Source organism: Hylobates moloch, unplaced genomic scaffold (genome assembly GCF_009828535.3).
Source record: "Hylobates moloch isolate HMO894 unplaced genomic scaffold, HMol_V3 SCAFFOLD_2, whole genome shotgun sequence".
Taxonomy (NCBI): domain Eukaryota; kingdom Metazoa; phylum Chordata; class Mammalia; order Primates; family Hylobatidae; genus Hylobates; species Hylobates moloch.
In genome coordinates, this window is record NW_026652277.1 from 107311635 (window position 1) to 107335647 (window position 24013).

General features: G+C 44.0%; 2 protein-coding genes across 7 annotated transcripts in view; one reads left to right on the forward strand and one right to left on the reverse strand.

The window, feature by feature from the left end:
- Positions 1-17903, forward strand: part of ANKRD6 (ankyrin repeat domain 6) — a 65498-nt gene extending 47595 nt beyond the window's left edge. For 2 of the 4 annotated variants that reach the window (XM_058435401.1, XM_032155295.2), the window contains 9 exons: positions 271-369; positions 1664-1741; positions 5644-5748; positions 7139-7273; positions 7602-7787; positions 8275-8427; positions 11650-11763; positions 13163-13289; positions 14472-17761. In XM_058435401.1, coding sequence (XP_058291384.1) covers positions 271-369; positions 1664-1741; positions 5644-5748; positions 7139-7273; positions 7602-7787; positions 8275-8427; positions 11650-11763; positions 13163-13289; positions 14472-15043 — 1569 coding nt within the window. In that variant the 3' untranslated portion in view covers positions 15044-17761. Of the gene's footprint in view, positions 1-270; positions 370-1663; positions 1742-5643; positions 5749-7138; positions 7274-7601; positions 7788-8274; positions 8428-11649; positions 11764-13162; positions 13290-14471 lie in introns of all 4 variants that reach the window. The other 2 variants (XM_032155281.2, XM_032155303.2) reach the window with 2 other exon arrangements.
- Positions 5528-23708, reverse strand: LYRM2 (LYR motif containing 2). Of its 3 annotated transcripts, XM_058435403.1 has the most exons (4): positions 23570-23700; positions 22653-22793; positions 17534-17594; positions 12416-12472 (listed from the first exon to the last, which is right to left on the reverse strand). In XM_058435403.1, exons 1-3 carry the CDS (start codon positions 23612-23614, stop codon positions 17556-17558), a joined length of 225 nt encoding a protein of 74 aa, XP_058291386.1. In that variant the 5' UTR covers positions 23615-23700; the 3' UTR covers positions 12416-12472; positions 17534-17555. The 3 variants fall into 3 exon arrangements, with proteins under 3 accessions (XP_058291385.1, XP_058291386.1, XP_032011207.1); XM_058435402.1 differs by lacking the exons at positions 12416-12472; positions 17534-17594 and adding an exon at positions 5528-5670 and having other exon boundaries at positions 23570-23708; XM_032155316.2 differs by lacking the exons at positions 12416-12472; positions 17534-17594 and adding an exon at positions 21599-22278 and having other exon boundaries at positions 23570-23661.
- Between the last annotated feature and the right edge of the window lie 305 nt (positions 23709-24013).

Below are 24013 nucleotides of genomic sequence, written 5' to 3' on the forward strand. Positions count from 1 at the left end.
CAGGCCAGCATTACTTTGCCCCTGCGTTTAATCCTGCTGCATGATTTCAGGTATCCCCACTCAGAAAGAAAGGTGATACTGGTGCCGAGGTCACTTAGTTCCAAGGTCTCTTTAAGTAGAGCCTCATAACACTTTAACAAAGGGCCCCATTTCAGTCTCAGGCAAATCTCAGTTTGACTTTGAAGAGGCACACCTAGGCCAGGTAATGAAAAGCTGGGGGTTGTAGGCCATGAGCAGATGAGGTTTAGCAGGCCTTCTAATCACTTCCAGGCTGGAGACACAGCACTTCACGTTGCTGCTGCCCTAAATCACAAGAAGGTGGCCAAAATCTTACTGGAAGCCGGAGCAGATACAACCATTGTTAACAATGTAAGTTGAGTTGCAACATTGCTTTCTAAAGTGGTTCCCACCCCTTTCCAGAATGGGATGTGTACTAAACTCCTGCAGACCCCCAGGCCCAGCACACTCTGGAAGAGGGGGGATCTCTGCCGGAACCACAGCCCCCGGGGCCATCGGGGTGGACTTGAAGGGGACCCCTGCTCTGAGCAGCCCCAGGAGTTGACAAGCCTTGGGGCCTGCTTTTAGCTGCCTAACTGCAGTGAACACAACCTGGAACGAAAAGAATGGGATGTCCAGTTAAACTGACAAGTGGATGTTACCCAAAGTGAGTTCCAAGCTGTAAATGCATGTGGTGCTCAGAAAAATGGCCACATGGCCCTCAGATTAGTCAGCTTCAAAATTCTAAAGCAACTCCTTTCTCTTCCACTTCGCCTGACCTCACTGTTTGCCTTTCCCCTTCCTCCTCTCACTGTGTGTCCTGCAGATCCTAGAGCAGGCACCAGCTCAGGTGCGCTTTCTTCTTCGAGGCTGTCCTGCAGTCTCTGCCCCTCTAAATGGTTCAGCAGGGGCCTGGAGGGTGCAACAGCTGCTGTGTGGAGGTTTTTTTGAGGGGTGTGGTCTGGGACTGCTGAAGCTGGCACAAGGCTCTTCAGCTTCCTTGGCTCCTGTATCTAGCTCCCCTCTTCCTCCTCCTGCCTTCTGTTCTACAACCAGTACTGGGGGCGCAGTTACCTCTTCCATGATGCCTTGAATATCTTCCTTTTGCTATCAACTCCTGGGTTTTGGCTTCATCTCCTGAGAACCTACATTATGGCCATAACTCGTAATTGCTTTTCATATTCAGCTTCCTGAATCTCTCTGGCCAGCCCTGATCTGCCCCTCTGGCGTCTTCCCACTGTTTTCCAGTGAAGATTAATCACTGGGCTGGGCCTCAGGTCCTCTGTGGTGTTTCCCCAGCTGAAACATTCCCCCTGGATGCTCTCTGAGTGCTACCTTCCCTCCCCTCTTTGCAGGGAAGCACTCCTTGGTGGGTGGTGCCCAGGCCTTGGCCTCCTAAAGCACTTCTTGCCCCCTTGGTCTGCCCTTGCCCTCTGGTGTCATATATTTTACTCAGCGTGTCCTCCAGTGTGACCCACCTCCCTCACTGGAGGGTCTGAGGCTGATGACCAGGGCCACATCACATAGGTGGCCATGTTTTGCCACGTAGGTGCTGGGTGTGACGGGGCGTGGAACTGCCTGTTCCTGGCCAGAGCTGTGCCAGCTGGGCTATGTGCATGTGGGATCAGTGGCCCTTTCTCACCTGTCCTACTCTGCCTCTCCTCAGGCAGGCCAGACTCCGCTGGAGACTGCCCGCTACCACAATAACCCGGAAGTTGCTCTTCTCCTTACTAAAGCTCCCCAGGTAGGATTTACTGCCCTTTCCATGGTACTGATTATGCGGGGCTACAAAGTTGTTGGGACTCCTGGTTGCAATCTACTGAAGCCACTTCAAACTAACTTAAATATGGAATGTAAGCAGGCAGTGGAGGTATAGGCATGCATGGGAGCCCAGGATGACGGGAGTCAAAGGCTTCAAGTCCAGCTCTTCATGTTCATACCTGGGCCACCTCATCTTCCCCCTGTGGCTGGATGTTGGTCACGGCCAGCTGCCTGGGTCATAATTTCCCAGCTACTAAGCCAAGGAAGAAGTTCCGGTTTAAGACATTGCAGGAGAGGGCTATGATTGCAGAGTTTAAGCCAATGCCCATTCCTGAAGAAGTGGGACAGGGACTTTAAGAAGAGAAGGGGCATTCCCCAGAGAAAGGCAGGAGGGAGGGGACCATTCTGGGCAGATATGGTACTTAACTATCTCTCGCCTGCCAGAGATAGTTAAGTACAGTCTAGTTTTCTTTCCTCTTTTACTGACTAATGGTATTTTGACCATCATTTAATTTTTTTTTTACATGGTGGCTGATACTTTAGTTGAGGTTGACATTATCTAAGTAACAATAAAGAAATGTAATAATAATTTATAAGCTATTCGTAATTCTAGCCCCCTGAAACAACTGTTTTTGTTTCATCCACAAAATAGATTAAACAGACACATAATTTTTACATAATTGTGCTTACGATGTATATACCCTTTTGTATTTCTTCCTTTTATCCTATTATTATAAAACAATGTTCTGCAGTCTTCATAATTATTCATTATAATGGAGGCATAATATTATTTTTGTTGCTATTAATAGTTTATTAAGCGATTTCCTTAATGTTGGACATTTAGGTTATTTCCAGATTGGCACTACTGTGTATTACATTATAACAAACACTGATTGGCTGTCCATCTTATTCTGCAAGAAGAAGATAAAGTCTCAGGGAGTCAAAGGAAGATTTTGAACACAACCCTGCTATAAAATAACCTGACACCAGCCCAGGGTTTGGGATGGCCTTTATTTCATTTAAGTTTTTAAAACATGCCTAATATGACTAGTAGTTTCTGGAAATGGTTAAGATTTGTGTCTTTTGCAAAATTGATCCCCCTCTTGTGCATGGAGCTGGTCCTTCTCAGTGGTCTCTGGAAGGCCACAGCTCCCGACAAAAGGAAGTCAGTAGGAAAAGCTGCGGGGTTTCCACCGCTAGCAGCTTTTATCGTAAGTGGAATCACATCCATGAATCCTGATAGAAAAATGCTAGAATCTCATAGATCTAAAAGTGTGAAGTGCTGTATAAACGTCAGAGTCCATCACATTTTTCTGGCAATTTCAGTATGTAGTAATTTAATGGACAGCCAGCCCCACCCTCAGCCATACAAAGATCATCAAGTCTTACAGGGTTGGAGGGTTCCCCAGGCATAGAAAGATTGACAGATCTTTAATCCACCTGTCATTTGTCTTCCAGAGCCCAAGGATCTTCACTTACAGGGAAAAGAGCCTTACCGTGGACCATTTCCCTGTGCAGTTCTTTTTTGTTTCCACTTAAAACAAAAAAAGACTTAAGTTTCTCTATGCTTACATCAAATAACAAGTTGGATGGCATGCTGTGAAAGTTTATTTTATGCATAATTGTATATGCTGAGGCTTTTTCTCAACACAAACAAGGAACTTTAGGCATAAGATGTTATGCATACTGTTCTCTTGATCTGTGGTTACAGAAATATCATTAGTGTTGGCTTTGCCTGAAAGAGAAATCCCCTTGCCTTAGGCCCATAGTTGGACATGGATTTTAAATGGGCCACAGCAGTACTAAGAGGATACTATTATTTATTTATTTATTTATTTAAGACAGAGTCTCGCTATGTCACTCAGGCTAGAGTACAGTAGCGCAGTCTCAGCTCACTGCAACCTCCATCTCTGGGGTTCAAGCGATTCTCCTGCCTCAGCCTCCTGAGTAGCTGGGATTATAGGTGCCTGCCACCACACCCAGCTGATTTTTGTATTTTTAGTAGAGACGGGATTTCACCGTGTTGGCCAGGCTGGTCTCGAACTCCTGACCTCAGGTGATCCACCCACCTTGGCCTCCCAAAGTGCTGGGATTACAGACGTGAGCTACCATGCCCAGCCATAGGATACTACTTTTGGAGGCCTCAAGGTCAATATTCCCTCACTTCTGTGGACTGGAAAAGATTAATGACATCCCATTTGGTAGATGGTCTGGTTTGTTGAGAAAGGCTGGAAGCCATGCAAAGTTATTTTTCACTGACTAATGATATGGTGAATGGAGGGAATTTTGCTGATTATTATTTTGGGTTTGGGCAACCTCTGAGTGTCACTTGTCATTTTGATTGGTGTGGTTCACAGATGCTCTGAAAGTAAATTTTAGGCTGATTCTGGTGCTGTATTAAGAGTCCATACATCAGGTGAGCGATGGGTATAGTCACTTTCTTTCACCATACTTGATTTCCTGGTGAATCTGAATTTAGCTTTAGAAATGACTTGGGGAAGTGGTTCTCAGACTTCTTGGTCTAAGGACTCTTTTACATTTTTAACTATTATGGACCAGAGATTGAAGGCTTCCATCAACTCAAAGATCTGTATTCTGTTAAACACCCTCTGCCAATTAAGCCTCCTGAAGACAGGTAGGGAAGCACCTGACAGTGACTGACAGTCCACTGCGTGCCAGCCACCTATTTTTTTCTTGGTGAATCCCAACGACTCCCCGTTTTTCTTTCTTTTTCTTTTATAAAAATAAAGACGAAGCCGGGTGCTCATGCCTGTAATCCCAGCACTCTGGGAGCCCAAATGGGCAGATCGTGAAGTCAGGAGATCAAAACCATGCTAGCTAGCACGGTGAAACCCTGTCTCTACTAAAAATACAAAAACAAATTTAGCCAGGCATGGTGGCGGACGCTTGTAGTCCCAGTTACTTGGGAGTCTTAGGCAGGAGAATGGCGTGAACCTAGGAGGTGGAGCTTGCAGTGAGCCGAGATCATGCCACTGCACTCCAGCCTGGGCCACAGAGTGAGACTCTGTCTCAAAAAATAATAATAATAAAAAAATAAAGACAAGGCCTTGCTTTGTCTGCCAGGCTGCTTGTAAACTCCTGACCTCAAGCAGTCCTCCCACTTTGGCCTCCCAAAGTGTTGGGATTATAGGCATGAGCCACTGCGCCTGACCCGTTTTTACATTTGAGAAGACAGAGCACAGAGAGGTCAAATCACTTGCCCAAAGACCCTATAGCCAGCAGCTACTGGGTTCAAACTGAGATCTGTTCTGACCCACATATGTTTTTCTGTGTCCATTCTGTCACTCTGCACTGTAAGAGGCAGAGTAAAAGCTTCCTTTTGGGGAAGAGATAACTGTCCTGTGGTTGGTACTATGGCTCATAGATACACCTTAATAGTATTTTGAATCAAATTGATGTGACTTGGACACAGTTTGGCCAAGGGAACATCTGCTGGGCTAGCTCAGGTCCAGTGTACCAAGATGGAGAGTGAGACTGTGCCTCACACGGGGCTGCTGCGTTGCACAACTCCAGGAGACGCCATTCATATCCTAGTTTATGTGAATGGCACTTCCTGGAGCACAGTCTCTGTGCTTGTAGTTGGCAGTCCCGGCCCAGCATCAGTGTCTGTAGTTATTACCATCATAGACTTTAAGCTTCTTGAGGTCAGGGATAATACCCTACCTGTCTCCGAGTCCCTGTGGTGCCCAGGACAAGACCTAGGAGGATGGTAGGTGGTCCAGAGGTGCTTGCTTGATGTGAACACCTGCTCTCACTCTCTAGGCTGTAAATTCCATTAGGTCAGAGCCCCAGGTCCAGGGAGAATTCTCTCACGCAGATGCTGTGCACACCAGTGGTTTTAACAGTGCCGTTTGCCTCCTTCAGGTCTTGCGCTTCAGTCGTGGGCGAAGCCTGAGGAAAAAGAGAGAGAGGCTCAAGGAAGAGAGGAGAGCCCAGTCTGTGCCAAGAGATGAGGTGGCCCAAAGCAAGGTGGGGGGCAGTCCTCCCGCCGTCCCCACATCCACCCGTGCTCAGAGGGTGGGAAACTATCTCCCTGCTTCGGCCAGGTTCACCTGGTGGCTGCCCGGCCCTCTCTGCCTCTCCTCCTTGCTGTAGCTCTTCAAACTGTTGCCAGTCTTTTTCTCTTTGGTTTCACATCCTCCATTCCCCAAGGTTTCAGGCCATGTGCCTCTGTCTGTGCTGCCCATTACCCATCCAGTACACATAGGGGGCACACTTACCAGCCCAGGTATCTGCAGCCTTTGCCCATGCCCTGCAGGTAGCACTGCCTCTCTGACACCATGCCCAGATTGTGTAGGGCAGTGGCTCTCAAAATGTGATGTCCAGTGTGTCATCTGGGACCTTATCAGAAATGATAATTCTTGGGCCTCACCTCAAACCCACAGGATTAGAAACTCCGGTGGGGCCCAGCAATCTGTTGGAACAAGCCCTCCAGGGGATTCTCATGTGGACTAAAATTTGAGAGCCACTGGCATAGGTCACTTCCATTTAGGGAGGGGAGCAAGGCTATGCTAGCCTGTATGGCTCCCTTATATGAATTAGAAAAAGATGCCCCTGGTGGGCAGACCCACTGTGCACAGGGCACGCATGGTGAGCAGAGCCCAAGCTGATTTCAGCTCCTCTTGCCCCACACCTCCGCCTCAGCTAGGTGCCCTTGTACTGTGTAGCCCTGGAATAAACCATGCCTTTGAGTTCACTCAGGAGGGAGAAGTCTGGGATATAGAGACAGCTTTTGGCACAGAAAATGTTATCACCAAGTACTTGCTCTTCTATCTGCTATTTCAGAATCCTCTCATCAATTTCCAGGGTTAAGGCATTGCAACTCTGATTAACTTCCTAGGTGTGAATTGTACATATTCAGTTGTGAACGTTCTCACAAGGACCAGAAATATGATATTTTTTCATTTCAAAGGATTCTTACTCTTTGCCATGAATTTTGTGGGTTGGGGTAGCAGAGTGGGGGGATGGGGGGGGGGGGGGGGGAGGGGGGGCTGCATCCAAGGTCAAAGAATGAGTGAGTTGTGTTTTGTTGAAATGTAAACGACCAAAAATCTCTAATGCTGAGGTGTTTTGTGTCAGGTAGGTTCCTGGTGTTCTACAACATCGAATTGGACCCGGGAATATATTTAGCTTAGGACCTAATAAATACAATAAAAGCCAAATGTTCAACCAACCAGGAAAACATTCTATGTTAGTTAAGACCACCAAGCAGTGCTTCCTATGTCTGAAATTTATGTCATTTGCAAAGGTTCCCCTGGGTCCCTTACTATATGGAATCTTGCAAAGAAAAGTTGACCCTATTAGTGAAAAAGGCCAAGGAAGCAAACGCAATGGGTCTCTGGGCTTTTTCCTTCTGTAGGGCAGTGTCTCAGCAGGAGACACCCCCAGCAGTGAACAGGCTGTGGCCAGAAAAGAAGAAGCCAGAGAAGAGTTCCTGTCAGCCTCCCCAGAACCCAGAGCAAAGGATGACAGGAGGAGAAAGTCAAGGCCCAAGGTCAGGAGACACAGAAAGCAGCCCAGAGGGTGGCTGGGAGGCAAGGTGGGTGAGGGTCCTGGCAGAGCTTCATGCCCATCAGCTAAAAAGCCACCTCACTTGGCTGGCTGGTTTGGAGCCAGAGCACAGAAATTAAATCTGGCTAACATCAGATATAAGGTGAATGTGCTCATATATTTCTTTTGACATGTGTGGCTTGGAGTAGAACACCATGCGGTGAAACAAAGTGGGGCTCTTTGCCCAAACGGGGTGACATGGGCGCCCCTGACTGGTGTCAGTCTTGCAGAGGTCAAAGCATTCAGGGGTGTTGTCTCTTCCTCTCCCACAGGTGTCAGCATTTTCTGACCCCACCCCACCAGCCGACCAACAGCCTGGACACCAGAAGAACCTGCATGCTCATAATCACCCTAAAAAGAGGAACAGGCATCGGTGTTCATCCCCACCCCCACCCCATGAGTTCAGGGCATATCAGCTCTACACATTGTACCGGGGCAAGGATGGGAAAGTGATGCAGGTACCTGCTAAGCAATGTCAGAGAAGGGAACATAGGCCTTCAGCAAGGGTTTTTGTTTAACGGCATTCCTGGGGGCTGATAGCCACTTTAGGCATTGACTTAGTTAAGCACAAGCTTTGAAGGTAAGCCAGATGGCCTCCCGACCTGCATGGTGCAGATCCACTCCTGCTGCTAAGGCCAAGGCAGACAGAGGTGTTTAGCTGCAGAGCTTGCTGCACCATCCTCAGGTGACTAGGTATCTTGAGGCCCCAGGGTATATAAAAGCACCTTGAGGAGGTAGACACTAAGATTCAAGATACCCTCTGAATCTTAGTGTCTACTACACCCAAAGCTTAGCCTTTAAGATGTTCCAAAGTTATGACAAGATGAGCCTATCTCTTCCATCATCTCTATCCCCTGGTATATTGCCTGGCACGTAGTGGGTGCTCAAAACATACCTGATGAAGGAACGAACAAGGGATTGATTCCTTTTTTGTTTCTTTCTTAGGCACCAATAAATGGTTGTCGATGTGAACCTCTAATCAACAAGCTGGAGAATCAGTTAGAGGCTACTGTGGAGGAGATAAAAGCAGAGCTGGGATCAGTTCGGGACAAAATGAATACAAAGCTGGGGCAGATGGAGAATAAGACCCAGCACCAAGTATGTCATAAGGCCCAGCTTCCTAATCGCAAGGTGTTCTGGCGGAACATGGACTCAGGGACCAACTTCGACTTTAGCATACCCTTCCACCCTGGGAGTGTCCAGTGGGCTGTCAGGGAAGAGGCCTGCTTCTGCTTATGTGATTTTGTTAAAGTACATTTATTTCAGCTTTTTAAAGAACATGTTTAAATTGCTTCTTATAAAAATAAGATATCCCCATTATAGAGCATTTTTAGAAATATGAGAATTAGGAAAATAAATCACCTACAGGCCCACTGTGCTGAAAAGCACTATTAATATTTGGGTTTAGGCTGGGAATGGTGGCTCACATCTGTAATCCCAGCACTTTGGGAGACCAAGGCAGGCAGATCACTTGAGGTCAGGAGTTCAAGACCAGCCTGGCCAACATGGTGAAACCTCGCCTCTACTAAAAATACAAAAATTAGCCTGGTGTGGTGGCGCACACCTATAATCCCAGCTACTCGGGAGGCTGAGGCATAAGAATTGCTTGAACCTGGAAGGTGGTGGAGGTTGTAATGAGCAGAGATCATGCCACTGCACTCCAGCTGGGTGACAGAGCAAGACTCTGTCTAGAAAAAAAGAAAATTTGGAGTTTATCTTCTTTGAGTTTTTTTATATGTCCATCTGTTTATGTGTCAATTTTTGCTACACTCCTTTCCCATTGCATACAAAATTAGAATAATTATGTATTTTTTTTCTTTTCCCAACTTTTTATTTTAAAAGTTTTCAAACATACAGAAAAGTTCACAGAATAATGGAATGAATGCTTGTATATAATCCCTGCAGTCAGCCAGTTAATATGTTGCTACATTTGCCTTGTCTCTCTGACAAATATGTTTTTTTAACTCTTGAACTATTTCAGATTTAGTTGCAGACTGTCCTGACAGGGCATCTCTAAATATTTCAGAATGTTTAGAATAAGAATAACACTTTCAACTTCATAACAATATTGTTTTCACACCTGAGAAAATGTTATCCAGTCCATATTCAGATTTTCTCAGTTTTCCTAAAATAGTATTTGTTACAACTTTTTTTTTTTTTTTTTTTTTTAGATGGGGTCTGACTGTCACCTAGAGTGCAGTGTGGCAATCTCAGCTCACTACAGCCTCTGCCTCCTGGGTTCAAGCGATTCTGCCACCTCAGCCTGCTGAGTAGCTGGGACTAAGGCAGATGCCACCATGCTCACCTAATTTTTGTATCTTTTTGGTAGAGATGGGGTTTCACCATGTTGGCTAGGCTGGTGTCAAACTCCTGGGCTCAAGCCACCCGCCTGCCTTGGCCTCCCAGTGTGCTGGGATTTTAGGTGTGATCCACCATGCCCTGCCCTTTTTTTTTTTTTTTTTAAAGTTTTTGCCAAATTGATTAAGGACATTTTACTGTTTAAGTTTTATTTCCTTGTTTACTGGTAAGATTAAACATTTTTAAGGCTTACTTGCTATCTGTATTTTACAGAAAGGCCATTTAAAAAATATTTTCCTAGGTCAATAATATATTAGTGAAGACTGTTTTGTGTATAAAAACCCCACTTCACCTAGCCTAAGCTGAAAGAGGAATGAGAGATGAATGTTGGGATACCTCAAGGGCCTCACTTCAGTTCAAGGGAGTGACAGATTGGGGTATAGAATCTTAGTCCTCCTCCCAAATCACCGAGAAAGGACCCTGGCACCCTTGAGTCAGATGCTCATACCTGAGCCAGTCAGTGTGACCTGTGAACAAAGCAATGTATACCTATGGCTGCTCTTGAAAACAGCTACCTGGAGGAAGAGGTTAAGGGAGTGGGGAGAGTAGGCCAATCCTAGAAAACAGGAGGAGCACAGGTCACAGGAAAACATGGACCGAAGAGAAAAACAGAAGGTGCTCACCACGTCTCCAGAACTGATGTTTCTTTTTTCCTAATGTTTTGAACATCTGGGTGTGGAATGCCACATGTGTCCCTGACAGGAGGGGAGCTCACCAGTGAGCCTTTGCGGATTGGCTCTTCCTAACAATAGTTCCTTTCATTCTTTGGTCCTTGTCAAAGCAGTGAGAGTTTAGCCCTCCTAGGTGTGGGATCCCACAGGAAATGCCAAGATGAAGGGGACTCCAGAAGGGCATGTGATTAAAAAGTGACAACTGCTTGTTCTCTGAAGCAATCCTTTAAGTTCCTTCTACACTCTTCTTACATACTTTAGCTACTTCCAGTGAAGCACCAAAAAGATTTGCTCACTGCAAGAGCCGGATAAAAGCTCATTTTACTGCCTTGTAGGCAACCACTAACATGTTTTAAAGTGGGGTTGGGGAAGAGAAAAATCTCCATACTTTGAGATGTAGTTTTTCCTTACAGTAGTCTGGGAAATAATGGTGGTTTTTTTTTTTTTTTTGAGACAGAGTCTCGCTCTGTCGCCCAGGCTGGAGTGCAGTGGCACAATCTCGGCTCACTGCAAGCTCCACCTCCCGGGTTCATGCCATTCTCCTGCCTCAGCCTCTCTGAGTAGCTGGGACTACAGGCGCCCGCCACCACGCCCGGCTAATTTTTTTTTTTTTTTTTTTTTTTGTATTTTTAGTAGAGATGGGGTTTCACCGTGGTCTCGATCTCCTGACCTCGTGATCTGCCCGCCTCGGCCTCCCAAAGTGCTGGGATTACAAGCGTGAGCCACCGCGCCCAGCCGGAAATAATGTTTTAAGGCCTACAAGGCCTGCATGGGCTCAGGTTGTGTATTTACTGGATATTCAGAGTCTCTCTCTCTTTTTTTATTTTTTTTTCTGGCTCACTGCAACCTCTGCCTTCCAGGTTCAAATGAGTCTCCTGCCTCAGCCTCCCAAGTAGCTGGGACTACAGGCATGTGCCACCACGCCCGGCTAATTTTTGTATTTTTAGTAGAGATGGGGTTTCGCCATGTTGGCCAGGCTAGTCTCCAACTCCTGACCTCAGGTGGTGGGAGTATGGCCCACCACGCCTGGCCTGTATATTCACAGTCCTTATACCTCTTAAACTTTAACAAATGAGATTTTTTTTAAAAAGAAACATTGGCCTCATAGAAACATGCTCAAGAATTCTGAAAAAGTTCCATGAGTCCTATATGCAAATGGAATCAGATAAGGGGTTGAAGTTTGCCTGCAGGGGCTCCTACTTGGTTCCCCGAGCCCCTCTGCAGGAGCTGAGAAACCAGGGCTCACCCTGAGATCATCTCAGTCTTACACTCTGCTCCACTTGACTCCTAGATGCGTGTTTTGGACAAGCTGATGGTCGAGCGACTTTCTGCAGAGAGGACGGAGTGCCTGAACCGCCTGCAACAGCACTCAGATGTGGAGAAGCATGAGGGGGAGAAACGACAGGTAGGAACCAGCATCTGCCAGTCCTTAACTTATGATTTACCACACAGGCCCACTGAGCTCAGGCAGGCCTGCCACTGAAAACTCGGAGGCTGAGACTCCCTAAGAGCTTTTGCATTATATAGTGTATCATTTTTATGATACTGAAATGAGGTTAATAGAAGAGAACCTGCAGTTCTGTTTATGTTCATGGCTGAATATGCTGGCAACACATGAAGACCGAACATGCTGGGGAAGATGCCATTTCTGTCCTGAACTCATTCCATGTATTGTGCATTGTTAGGCCATTACAGATTTAGAACAAGACATAGTTTCTACCCTCAGGGAGTTTACTGTCTCACCAAGATAAGAGACATGGAATGAGTACAGTGAGTGTGTGAGAACTCAGGCTTTCTAAGCAACCAGAAGTACTTGGTTTGGAAGATTTGGGTGGTTTTGGGTGGTTGAGTTTAAGGTGGCTCTAAGTCACTTAATGAAGATTGTAGATAGCTCTCTGCTTGGGTGCCTGCTGTGGCCTATAGGATGGGTGGCTTAGTCTACGTTGCTATAAAGGAATACCTGAGGCTGGGTAATTTGTAAAGAAGAGAGTTCTTCGGCTCATGGTTCTGCAGGCTGTACAAGAAGCATGGTGCCAGCATCTGCATCTGGTGAGGGCCTCAGGAAGCTTCCACTCATGGTAGAAAGTAAAGGGGAGCTGGTGTGCACAGATCACCTAGCGAGACAAGAGGCAAGAGAGACAGGAGGGAGGTGCCAGGCTGTTTTAAGCAACCAGCTCCTTCAAAAACTAATAGAGCAGATGGGCGTGGTGGCTCATGCCTGTAATCCCAGCACTTTGGGAGGCCGAGGTGGGCAGATCACGAGGTCAGGAGATCAAGACCATCCTGGCTAACATGGTGAAACCCCACCTCTACTAAGGATACAAAAAACTTAGCCAGGTGTGGTGGCAGACGCCTGTAGTCCCGCTACTCAGGAGGCTGAGGCAGGAGAATGGCGTGAACCCAGGAGGCAGAGCTTGCAGTGAGCCAAGATCATGCCACTGCACTCCAGCCTGGGCGACAGAGCGAGACTCTGTCTCAAAAAAAAAAAAAAAACTAACAGAGCAAGAACTCACTAACCATGAGGATGGTACCAAGCCAGTCATGAGGCATTCACCCCCTTGACACAAATACCTCCCATGAGGCCCCATCTCCAACACTGGGGATCAAATTTCAACATGAGATTTGGAGGGGTCAAATATCCAAACCATAGCAGTGGGCAAGCCATAACTTTTGGGTTTGTTGGATGGTATCCTCAACTGTTATAATTGAAAAGTCCATCCTCGATGCTTTAATTCATAAACCATGTATCAAATTCACTTGATTCTTCTGTGTACTTATTTGTGGGTTTTTTTTTTTTTTTTAAGATATCCTTGGTGGATGAATTAAAAACCTGGTGCATGTTAAAGATTCAGAATCTGGAGCAGAAGCTTTCTGGAGATTCTAGGGCCTGCAGAGCTAAATCCACACCATCTACTTGCGAGTCCTCTACAGGTAACCCACATACAGAGAGCCCTTTTGTCCAAAAGGAACACAACCAGCAGCTCTTGTACTCTGCTGCATTGAAAGGCAGTCCGTATGATAGGGCTGTGGGAAACACTGGATGGTAAAGTGTACTCTGTAAGGGCAAGGACTGTATTTTGCTCGTAACCATATACTCAGTTGCTATATAATAATAAAGCACTCATTTATGTGCTCAAACTTATTTGAATAAAGGAATTAAAGAATCGTTGATTGGTGATAACATTGCTTTGAGTACAGTGTTGATAGTATCAGAGTGGACCCCAAAGATGAGAGGTGATGAAGATCCATCGGTTTCCTCAGCAGGGCTCTTCCTCCCTTGCCTTTTGTGCCTTTTACCTCTTCCTTCTCTTTGATCTGCCTTTTACTTTTGTCCAACTATGCAAATCCTCATTAAACAGCAGTTCTTACATAGAACTTGCCCCCAGTGCTAGATAGGAAATGCTGCAAGCAAACCATCTTTATATTAGCCACAGTGATTATGCTCAATAATGACAATTTTGAGGACATTCAGAGCCTGGGTAACTAGGCCTCAGTGGGGGATTTTGATATAAGTGCTTTGTGTTACCACAGGCCATCTCTGGAACTGTGGCTTCATCTTTGTGCCAACAACATGGGGAAACATCCCGGGAAAATGTTTCATGCTAGGACTACTGTTGGAGCTTGTCGTGGAGCTCTGGGTGTGGAAAATGGGGCCTCCTTTCCAAATTGGAGCTTGGGTCAAGCAGTTAGTACACTGGTAGGGAATAGGCCCAGACATTAGAGAATGGGAATACATATTCTCATAGATAAATGTCCAAATCTGCTTTGAGATACCTGGTGAGTGGCATCATCCTTAGGCATCAGGAAACAGGACCAGAGCCTTCTCAGGTAGATTGAGGCAGGCTGAAGGAAAAGCCAGCAACTTTTTTCGCTTAAATGGTACCAGTGTGGCTAACACAGAATCCATGAAAGCTCTGACAAGCCAAAGGAGACAAAGTGGAAAGGAGGAACAGAAAGGTGAGAAAAGGCTCAGAGGAGACATTACACATGGTGGGTGGTGATGGAGAAGGCTGGTGATATACAGGATCCTTAAGACTCTCAAATACCGACCAACAGCCATATGACTGTGTGAATGTGGATTTGCTCTCACGTTTGTTTTCCTTCTGAAACCAGGTGCGGATCAATCAGTGGTGACTGCAGGTCCAGCAGCAGCTTCTGACAGCTCCCCTCCAGTGGTTAGGCCCAAAGAAAAGGCCCTCAACTCCACTGCTACCCAGAGACTACAGCAGGAGCTGTCATCTTCTGACTGTACAGGCTCCCGACTGAGGAACGTCAAGGTCCAGACAGCCTTGCTACCCGTGAATGAGGCAGCCAGATCTGATCAGCAAGCTGGGCCCTGCGTCAACAGAGGCACTCAAACTAAGAAGTCTGGGAAGAGTGGGCCAACAAGGCATCGTGCCCAGCAACCCGCAGCCAGCAGCACCTGTGAGCAGCCGCCACCAGCAGCAGGCAGCGAGCAGACTGGCCCTCACATTCGGGATACCTCCCAAGCTCTGGAGCTTACCCAGTATTTTTTTGAGGCTGTTTCTACCCAGATGGAAAAGTGGTACGAAAGGAAGATTGAAGAAGCACGAAGCCAAGCCAGTCAGAAAGCCCAGCAAGACAAGGCTACATTGAAGGAACACATTAAAAGTTTAGAAGAGGAACTTGCCAAACTAAGGACTAGGGTGCAGAAGGAAAATTAGCACCAATAAAGAGGAAACACGAAAGGATTCTTGAAGATTTCCAGTTTTGCAGCTGCATAATAGCTATGCCCAAGGAGTCAACTATTGTATATATTGCAGATTTGCCTTTTTAAAAAAATCACTAATTCTACAATGTGCCAGATACATGTTTCCTATGCCCGGAAGTTATGAAGACTTCAACAATTAAACTGAAACCAGGGGAAGCTTGCTTAGTTTTGGGTTTCATTATAAACTCTTAGCCTCAGTCCAGGTTAATCTGAAGTTTGAAAGCTCAGATTAAGCAAGCCATGCCAAGAAACTGGATGATGTGTAGGCCTAGACTCTAAAATTCAAGATGTGTGAAATAATATAAGTCAAAAGCAAGAAAAACGTAATCCCGTCTGAACTCAAGTAGTCATTCATATAAATTTGAACACACCTGCTGTGCCTAGACGTGTTTTTCTGTAAGAGAGCTGTAACTCTGAGATGTGCTAAATAAACCCTCTTTCTCAAATTCGTAATTCTCCAACTGTTGACATTTTAATCACATGAAAAGTTATCAGATTTTTGAGAAATATTTTCATGTCACAAGATCCAATATATCTTATGATAAAATTTATTGAAAAGTCAGTTTATTTAAATAATGAATAATTGGCTAACAGCTCTGGAAACAATGAGATCAAATGAGAAAGATTCAAATTGTTTGATATTTTCTGTATTTTCAGTCAAAAAATCAGTTATATAGTGATTTTAAAGCAGATTAATGGAAAAAACATTCATGTAACAATTACCTGAAAATTTATAACGTATTCCTAATCAAACCCAATTATATCAGAATACCTTTCTGAATTTGAGATTATTGCTCTACGTTTTATAAATAATAAGGCTATTTTTTGAAAGTATTTCATTTTGAATTCTGTCATTAAAGAACCTCAAAAGCTTTCTACTGCTTTGCAGTGAAGGCAAAATATTCAATAACTCAATGTAGGCCCCACTGTTCCCCAACTTCATGGAGGCCAGAAGACTTTACTTTGTTCCATAATGAAATATAAACACAGAACAAAGTAGTAAAAATAGCTTGGATATGTTGAAACTTTGGACAAGCTTCTTGTCCTTTGGAATATGGGATTTATATTCATCTCCTCAATATCCCATGTATGCACAGAAACTTCAATTCTATTATTTCTATAGACACAGGAACCTAGTGACTATTGAACGTAATTGTGAATAAAATGCTGCTCATTGAGCCAAAGAGAAGAAATGACTTATTAACATGACTTATTAACACCAAGAAAAACAAAGTATGCTTTTATTCCCTTTGTCAAGCTCAGTTTTGGGGTTTTTTCTTTTTTTTATAGTGACAATCCATAGATATAGACATTCCTAAAAGAAAAAAAATAATTCAGTAGATATATGTCACTGTTACCTGAATATGGAATGAATTTGATGTTTTTTATTTTGTTGAGACAGGGTCTTGCTCTGTCACCCAGACTGGAGTGCAGTGGCATGATCACACCTCACTGCAGCCTTGGCCTCTCAGGCACAAGCCATCCTCCTGCCTCAACCTCGCAAGTAGCTGGGACTACAGGCGTGTGCCATCAGTCCTGGCTAATTTTTTGTAGATGGGGGGTCTCACTATATTGCCCAGGCTGAATTTGATGTTATTTCAAGTTGATTTTCATGTGTTTGGGAGCTTGTCTTGTTCTCAACTACTACGCAGTTAGACAGTCTTCCCCCAGAGACTCACTAGATTGCAATATAGAGGTACTTTCTCACTTCCCTATTGTTCCTAATACAGAATTGTAGAGCTGGAGAGTACCTTCAGTTTTCTAAATCTATTCTCAAACAGGGTATCACTAACCTCTTTAGACTCATTCCTCAGTATACATCAATTTATTGAGAACTGCCTAATACAGTTTTCAAATTTCAAAAGAAATTAAATCCTGAGTTCAGTAGGCTGTGTTCTAAGCAGGAATTATTTTCACTTACCAAAATATCTCCTATTACCTCAAGGTATCCTTGTTGAGGAATGCTGAAAACTAAATTTTAAGTATCAAGTCTAGACCATACAGTGCTTTGAGGGGAGTATTTTGATTACCTCCTACCCATCAGAAGCAGGCAGCTAATACTGTGAACTGAGTATTTTTGTCAAAAGTCACAGGGAAGAGACTACAGAAGAATGAGAAGGGTCAGAAGGACCTAGTGTGGCTTACTACATGGATCTTGTCTCTTGGAGGTCTGTCATAGAAGAAAAAACAAATAGAGGTGAAGACACAGAACAGGCTCAGTCAGCATCCTTACCCAGAGATGGCAACATCTATTAAGACCAATGCAATACCTTTCCATCTTCAACAAATGTTGCTTCGTCTGTTTTTGATCCTTGGCATTGTCAAAAACTTAACTGCAGGTCCAGTGTATATTTTTCCTTATTTTTCCCTTTTAGCTGTCTGCAAAAATGAGTAAATGCCACAACTGTACTTTTCCAAAGAAACAGAACTATTGACAACTTACAGCCTGTCATGCAGGTCATGTTTCAAATCAAGGCTGAAATTTTCAACAGCTGTGGGAGAAACTAAACCACAGAAACATTGTACAGTATTAGTGTTTTTTTTAAAGAAATTGTTAGTGCATTATTGAGTATACTAAATATCTGTGATAGATTAAATTAGTTCTAATCTTACTTTTGATTTTGGGAGCCCAAAATAAAGGGAGTGTTGTTTTCATGGTTATGCCTTGTTTGTGGAGTCAAGTGTTGATATACTTGAGGCATGTTATGTGTCTTCTAATTAATATTTTTATCACCTTGAATTTGTGTCTCTTCCAAGCATTAAAGATACTATGGATCTCAAATTCCTTATTAAAAAAAATGAAAAGTGTGAATACTTTGTTTAGCTTACATTTTAATTTATTGTGGTTGACCACATTTTATGGCTCCTGAGTGCCTTCACCCAGCTACACTTTACCTTGTATCTATAAAAGTGTAATTTAGAGTAAATACATTGGCTGTAAAGTCAAGATCAGGTGCTCTCCACCAAAAGCAAAACAAAACTGCTGAAATGTGATAAGGTTTCTCAGTGCAAGCTTAAATGTTTAAACTGTTGACCATTTGGAAAATATTGGACAAAGGGGAAGGACAAAACATCATTTGCAATAGTTAAAGGTTAGGCAAGGCAAGGCAACATTATACTTTTTGACTAAGTTATTAAAAGTTAAATGCGTTTCTTCTTTGAAGTGTGGATTATAAAAGCCAATCAAAGACAAAACCAGTTTGAAAAACCTTTTGTATTCTACAATACCTTTTATGAGTAAGAGTAAAACATAAATTTTTTATTTGTAATTTTATTTAAGGAGAAATAATCTTTCCCTTTGATATGACTACAATATTATAAACAGCAAGGAATATGTTCTGCTTTCTGCAATTTTAGAGTCATTCCATTCTGGGTGACAGAATGAGGTAAGACTGTCTCTTTAAAAAAAAAAGCTCACACCTGTAGTCCTAGCACTCTGGGCACCGAGGCAGGTGGATTGCTTGAGCCCAGGAGTTTGAGACTAGCCTGGCAACAAAATGAGATTCCCCCTCCTCTCTATGAAAAGTAAAAAAAAATTAGCTGGTCATGGTGGCACATGCCTGTGGTCCCAGCTAAATGAAAGTCTGAAGCGGGTGGATCTGTTGAGCCCAGGAGCTCAAGGTTGCAGTGAGCCATGTTCGTGCCACCACACTCCAGCTTGTGCAACAGAGACCCTGTCTCAAAAAAAAAGTCATCTGTGTGTTTCTTGCAGGCACATCTATGGCAATGCTTGTACCATGAATTTAAAACTTCTAACTTGATGGCACATTTTTACTTTTTTTTTTTTTTATTTTGAGACAAAAGTCTCACTCTGTCGCCCAGGCTGTAGTGCAGTGGTGTGATCTCGGCTCACTGCAACCTCTGCCTCCTGGGTTCAAGATGAGGTAGCTCTCCTGAGTAGCTGGAATTACAGGCACGTGCCACCAGGTTAGGCTAGCTAGTGGCCTAGCTAGTCTCGAACTCCTGACCTCAAGTGATCCACCCACCTCAGCCTCCCAAAGTGCTGGGATTACAGGCATGAGCCACCATACCAGGCCCTGATGGCACATTTTAAAAGGGGAGAATGACATAAGGGCAATTAACATTTATATAATAAATAGCTTTAGCCACTTCTTATGCTACAAAGCTCTGCACTTGAATTTTTTTACTATAAAAGGATCAATTTATTGTAGTTCAAATATATAAACTGACATTCAAACATCTTAAACTTTAGGAACAAAAGTTTAACATTTAAACAGAAGTACAGTTTTCAGGAAACATCCAGAAAGTAATTTGTCTAATCCAGAGTACTGACAAAGATTGCTTCATGATAAAGTGTGTTTCACCAGCAGTTTTCTTTTTTTCATTCCTCTATAAAAATCACTGGCAGTTTGATTCAGACCAACTTCATAATGACTGTGGCTCCACACCTTAGAAGAAACTGCTAAATAAATCCCTTAGGTTAATCACCAAGATTGGCCTATAATTCAGAGTATAACCAAAACATATAAGCAAAGAAATTGTTCTTTAGACATGTACAAGCATGTCCATTACAGTAATTTTCACCTCTGACAGATTCAATTTTCAGAGTTTTACTTTTTTCTGGGGGGTGGGGGTACGGGGGAAGGGAGGGTCTTGCTCTGTTTCCAGGCTGAAGTGCAGTGACATGTTCATGACTCACTGCAGCCTCAACCTCCTAAGCTAAATGCAATCCTCCCACCTCCGCCTCCTGAGTAGCTGGAATTACAGGCACATGCCACCTTGCCCAGCTAATTTTTTAATGTTTTGTAGAGGCAGGGTCCCACTATGTTGCCCAGGCTGTTCTCAAACACCTGGGCTCAAGCAATCCTTCCACCTCAGCCTCCCAAAGTGTGTGGATTACTTGCGTAAGCCACAGTGCCCAGCCTTACCTGCTTTAAAAAACAAAAAAACTTAGGTTTTCTTGGAGTCTGTGCTAGTTGAATCTTGCAAATGCAAACTACATATGCTCTTTAATGAAAACCTTTCCATGTACACCGTTATGAAGAGCATCATTAAATCACTGACTTCTACACCCATAAAAGGATGATTTTGAGTTTCAAGATTTTAGATTTACTAGAGAGCATGTATTTATCAATCATGTCACACAAAAAATATTTCCAAAGTGTTCTCTGTTCAGAAACGTCACAAATGCTTCTATTTGTCAGATCATTTTGCAACAGGTTAACTAATACTTATCTACATAAAAACGTGAAAATTGCCCCAGGCAGGCATTTTGAATTAGTAGATTACCCCCATGGAACAGTATTCAGAATTATTTTGTCTTGTGGGCTCTGAGGCTCTGGGAGGTAGAGGTGGACCCTGACAGTCCAGGTCATCAACATCCACGTACAGTTGATGCCTCTCAGGCACAGTCCAGTACTGGATACTATTTATCATTCTGCAAAATGTTGTCTACATCTTTCAGGTGCTGGTCATTCTTAGATTAGCTTCTTAGCTGTTCTGTTGATGAACAGAAGACTTCAATTTTCAGGATGGATGATTCCAACATCTTCCACAAGCTTTCACTTTCATTAAATTATTTGTTATAAATTTGATCTCCTTCAAAAGTGCCCTGAAGTCAACTTTGGTTGTAACGTATTTGTCTCTAACGTATTCTTCAAATTCTTTGTTTTCTTCCTGTCATTGGAGGAGAACTGCACCCAGAATCTTATTTTTACTACTTCCACGTGAATGTTAAGGTACTCACAGAGGTTTCACCCAGAAGTCTTCCCTCTTCTTTCTGGTAAGTGCTTCAATGAGCTCATTAAGCTTCTCTTTCTCTTCCCTTTTCAGCAAAGATCTAGATTCCCAGTGGTGATCTTTTTGATGAGTCCTCTATCAAACTATGACACATGTGAAGAAGGTACCTGAACAACCCTCAGGGATAATGCAGGATTTTTCGAGAAAGTTCCAGGGTATCTCCTGGTGTCAGTATACTTTCAGTCCTACACCTCAAGAGTTTTTTAATAACAGCTTTATTATAGAGATATAATTCATACCTCACATTTAAAATGTACAGTTCAGTGGATTTGAATATATTCAGAGTTGTGCAGCCTACACCACAAGCTAACTGTAGGATATTTTCATCACCCTGAAAAGGAACCCTACACCCATTAGCAGTTACTTCATTCCATCTACAGCCAGCCTAGGCAACCACTAATCTTTCTGCCTATTCTGGACATTTTGTATGAATGGAATCATCATGTGATCTCTTGTGACTGGCTTCTTTCACTTAACGTTTTCAAGGTTTATCCATGTTTAGCATATATAAGTCCTTCGTTTCTTTTTAGTGCCAAATAATGGCTATGGGCATGGGGTAGAATTGCTAACTCATACAGCAGCTGTTTCATCTTTTGAGGAACTCACAGTCTGTTTTCTGAAGTGGCTACACCATTTTACATTCCCACCAGCAATGTATGAGGGTTCTCTAATTTCTGTACATCTTCACCAACACTTAATATTATTTCTCTTTTTAATTACGGCCATTCTAGTGAATGTGAATCTCAGGTTTGTTTTTTTTTTTTTTTTTTTTTTTTTAGAGACAGTCTCACTGTCACCCAGGCTGAAGTGCAGTGGCACGATCTCAGCTCACTGCAACCTCCACTTCCTGGGTTCAAGTGATTCTCCTGCCTCAGCCTCCCAAGTAGCTGGGACTACAGGCATGTACCACCGTGCCAAGCTAATTTTTGTATTTTTAGTAGAGATGAGGTTTCACCATGTTGGCCAGGCTGGTCTTGAACTCCTGACCTCAAGTGATCCACCTACCTCAGCCTCCTAAAGTACTGGGATTACAAGTGTGAGCCACTGCGCCCAGCCTCATAGTAGTTTTGATTTACACTTCCCTAATGATTGTGTCCAGCATCTATTGGCCATTTGTTAGTGGTTTTTTTCTTCTTTTAAAAACTGCTGAGACATCTGTAAACATTTTCAAAATGCAGGGTATGTTTTTCAGTGTTAAGGCAACTGTTTTGATGTGTTTTCCTTTGCTCTCTGTCACCAAATACTGTACATATAAATAGTAAGACTGGGTTTTGTGTTGTCCATTGTTAATCCTAAATGCAACAAAACACATGGAGACTTTGAAAATCCTTCAGAGTAATGCTATAGTTAAGATTTTGCTAAAGCAAGTGTTTTTTCTAACTCCTTGAGCTGCATATTGCCTTGAGTTATCATCATCCGGATTGTATCCTGTAGAATAAAGTGAAATCTGGTTATTGTTTTACCTGGTTAAACAAGGTATAGCTATACCATTTTATCTGTTAAAATCAAGAACCAATACTAGGTATTGGAACTGCTGCCTTTTAGAAAAGCCAAAAGATTTCCACATACATACATACATATAAAATGTACAACATAAAAGTCAAGTGATGATGCTGAAGAGTGTAGATACAGCAATATTAAATTTTTAAATAATCATTTAAATTTGGTAACATTACAAGCAATGATCAAGATATACCAGCTCAGTGGCACTATATTCCAAGATGTCTGCTAAACTTAAAAAAAAAAATTCACTGATCAATAAAAAGGGTTAGGATCTGTCCTCACCATGATTTTGTTCTCACCTCTTCGGTGGCACTTTTGTTTCTTTTGAATTCTTCTCTTGCCCAATCCTTCAGGTATTTGCGATCAGAATCATTTGGAACTTGCCGAATTGTTTGCAAAATCCTTCTGTAGAGGAGAAGAACTTGTTGCCTTCTTACGAACTGTAAAAGGGAGGAGAAATAGCAATTACTACTGCACAATCGCCAGCCTGGAAAGTTCTACTTCAGCAAACCAAGCTGTAACCAGAGTACTTCTCGTTGGTCAATTTTGAAAAAGGCAAAGAAAAACTTTTTTTTTTTTTTTTTGGCCAGGTGCAGTGGCTCAGGCCCGTAATCCCAGCACTTTGGAAGGCCAAGATGGGAGGATCACTTGAGCCCAGGAGGTCTAAGCTGAGGTAAGCCCTCATTGCGCTACTGCACTCAGCCTGGGCGAGAGTGAGGCCCTGTCTCAAAAAGATGTTTTAAAGAAAGCATCACGAGGTTCATCTGATCTTTTTGCTTACTGCTCTGTCAAACCTAAGAACCATTAAAAAATCAGGAGCTGACTACCGGGCTGAAAAGGGCTGCCGGTCTCCTAGAAGTTGCTATTACAACGACAGCACTTTTTCTAAATTAACAGTTGTTCGAATCTTTGGTAATCTCATTTGCTGTTTGCCACAGCTCAGTGCAATAGACTTTTACCGTGGGCAGCTGAGGCACCGGGACTCAGGGAAATCAAGCGCCTGACGCGTCTCACGCGATCGCACCAAACCAAGGAAGCAGCCCGTGCCTCCCGTCAGGCACCGCGGAGCGAAGCACCGCCCCTCAGGCATCGGGCCAATCTCAGAGGGCGCGCACGCCGCGTCAGGACCCCGGAACCCGCCCCGTTGGGGGGACGGACAGATGGAGAATCCAGAAGCTCAGACCCAGGTGTCTGGAAGGCAGAGAACCGCGGGTACCTGCTTTAACGTTAGCGTCGCTGGGGGTAAGCGGGAAGCAGCCATGTCCACCGGAGGTCCGCCGGAGCCTCAGCGCGCAGGAGCGGAAGTGGGGTCCGACCAAGGGGTGTGGCGAGCCCGGTTTCCTAGGGGACGGCCCGCGGGTTGCTTTCTGACTGAGAGCGCGAGGCTTCGGGACTGAGCCGTAGGTGCTGGTCTGGCTGAAGTTTTCTCGTTGGTAAAATAGGATAGCAGTGCACCATAGGGTCGTAGTGATAACGAAAGAAGAAAGGTAGGGCACATAACACAGTTCTTGGTAAAGAGAGTTCAAATGAAAGTGAAGGAGGCCGGGCGCGGTGGCTGTCACCTGCAGTCCCAAGCACTCTGGGAGGCCTGTAAGGTGCCTGGGATCCCAGCTCCTCGGGATGCTGAGGCAGGAGAATCGCTTGAACCCGAGAAGTGAAG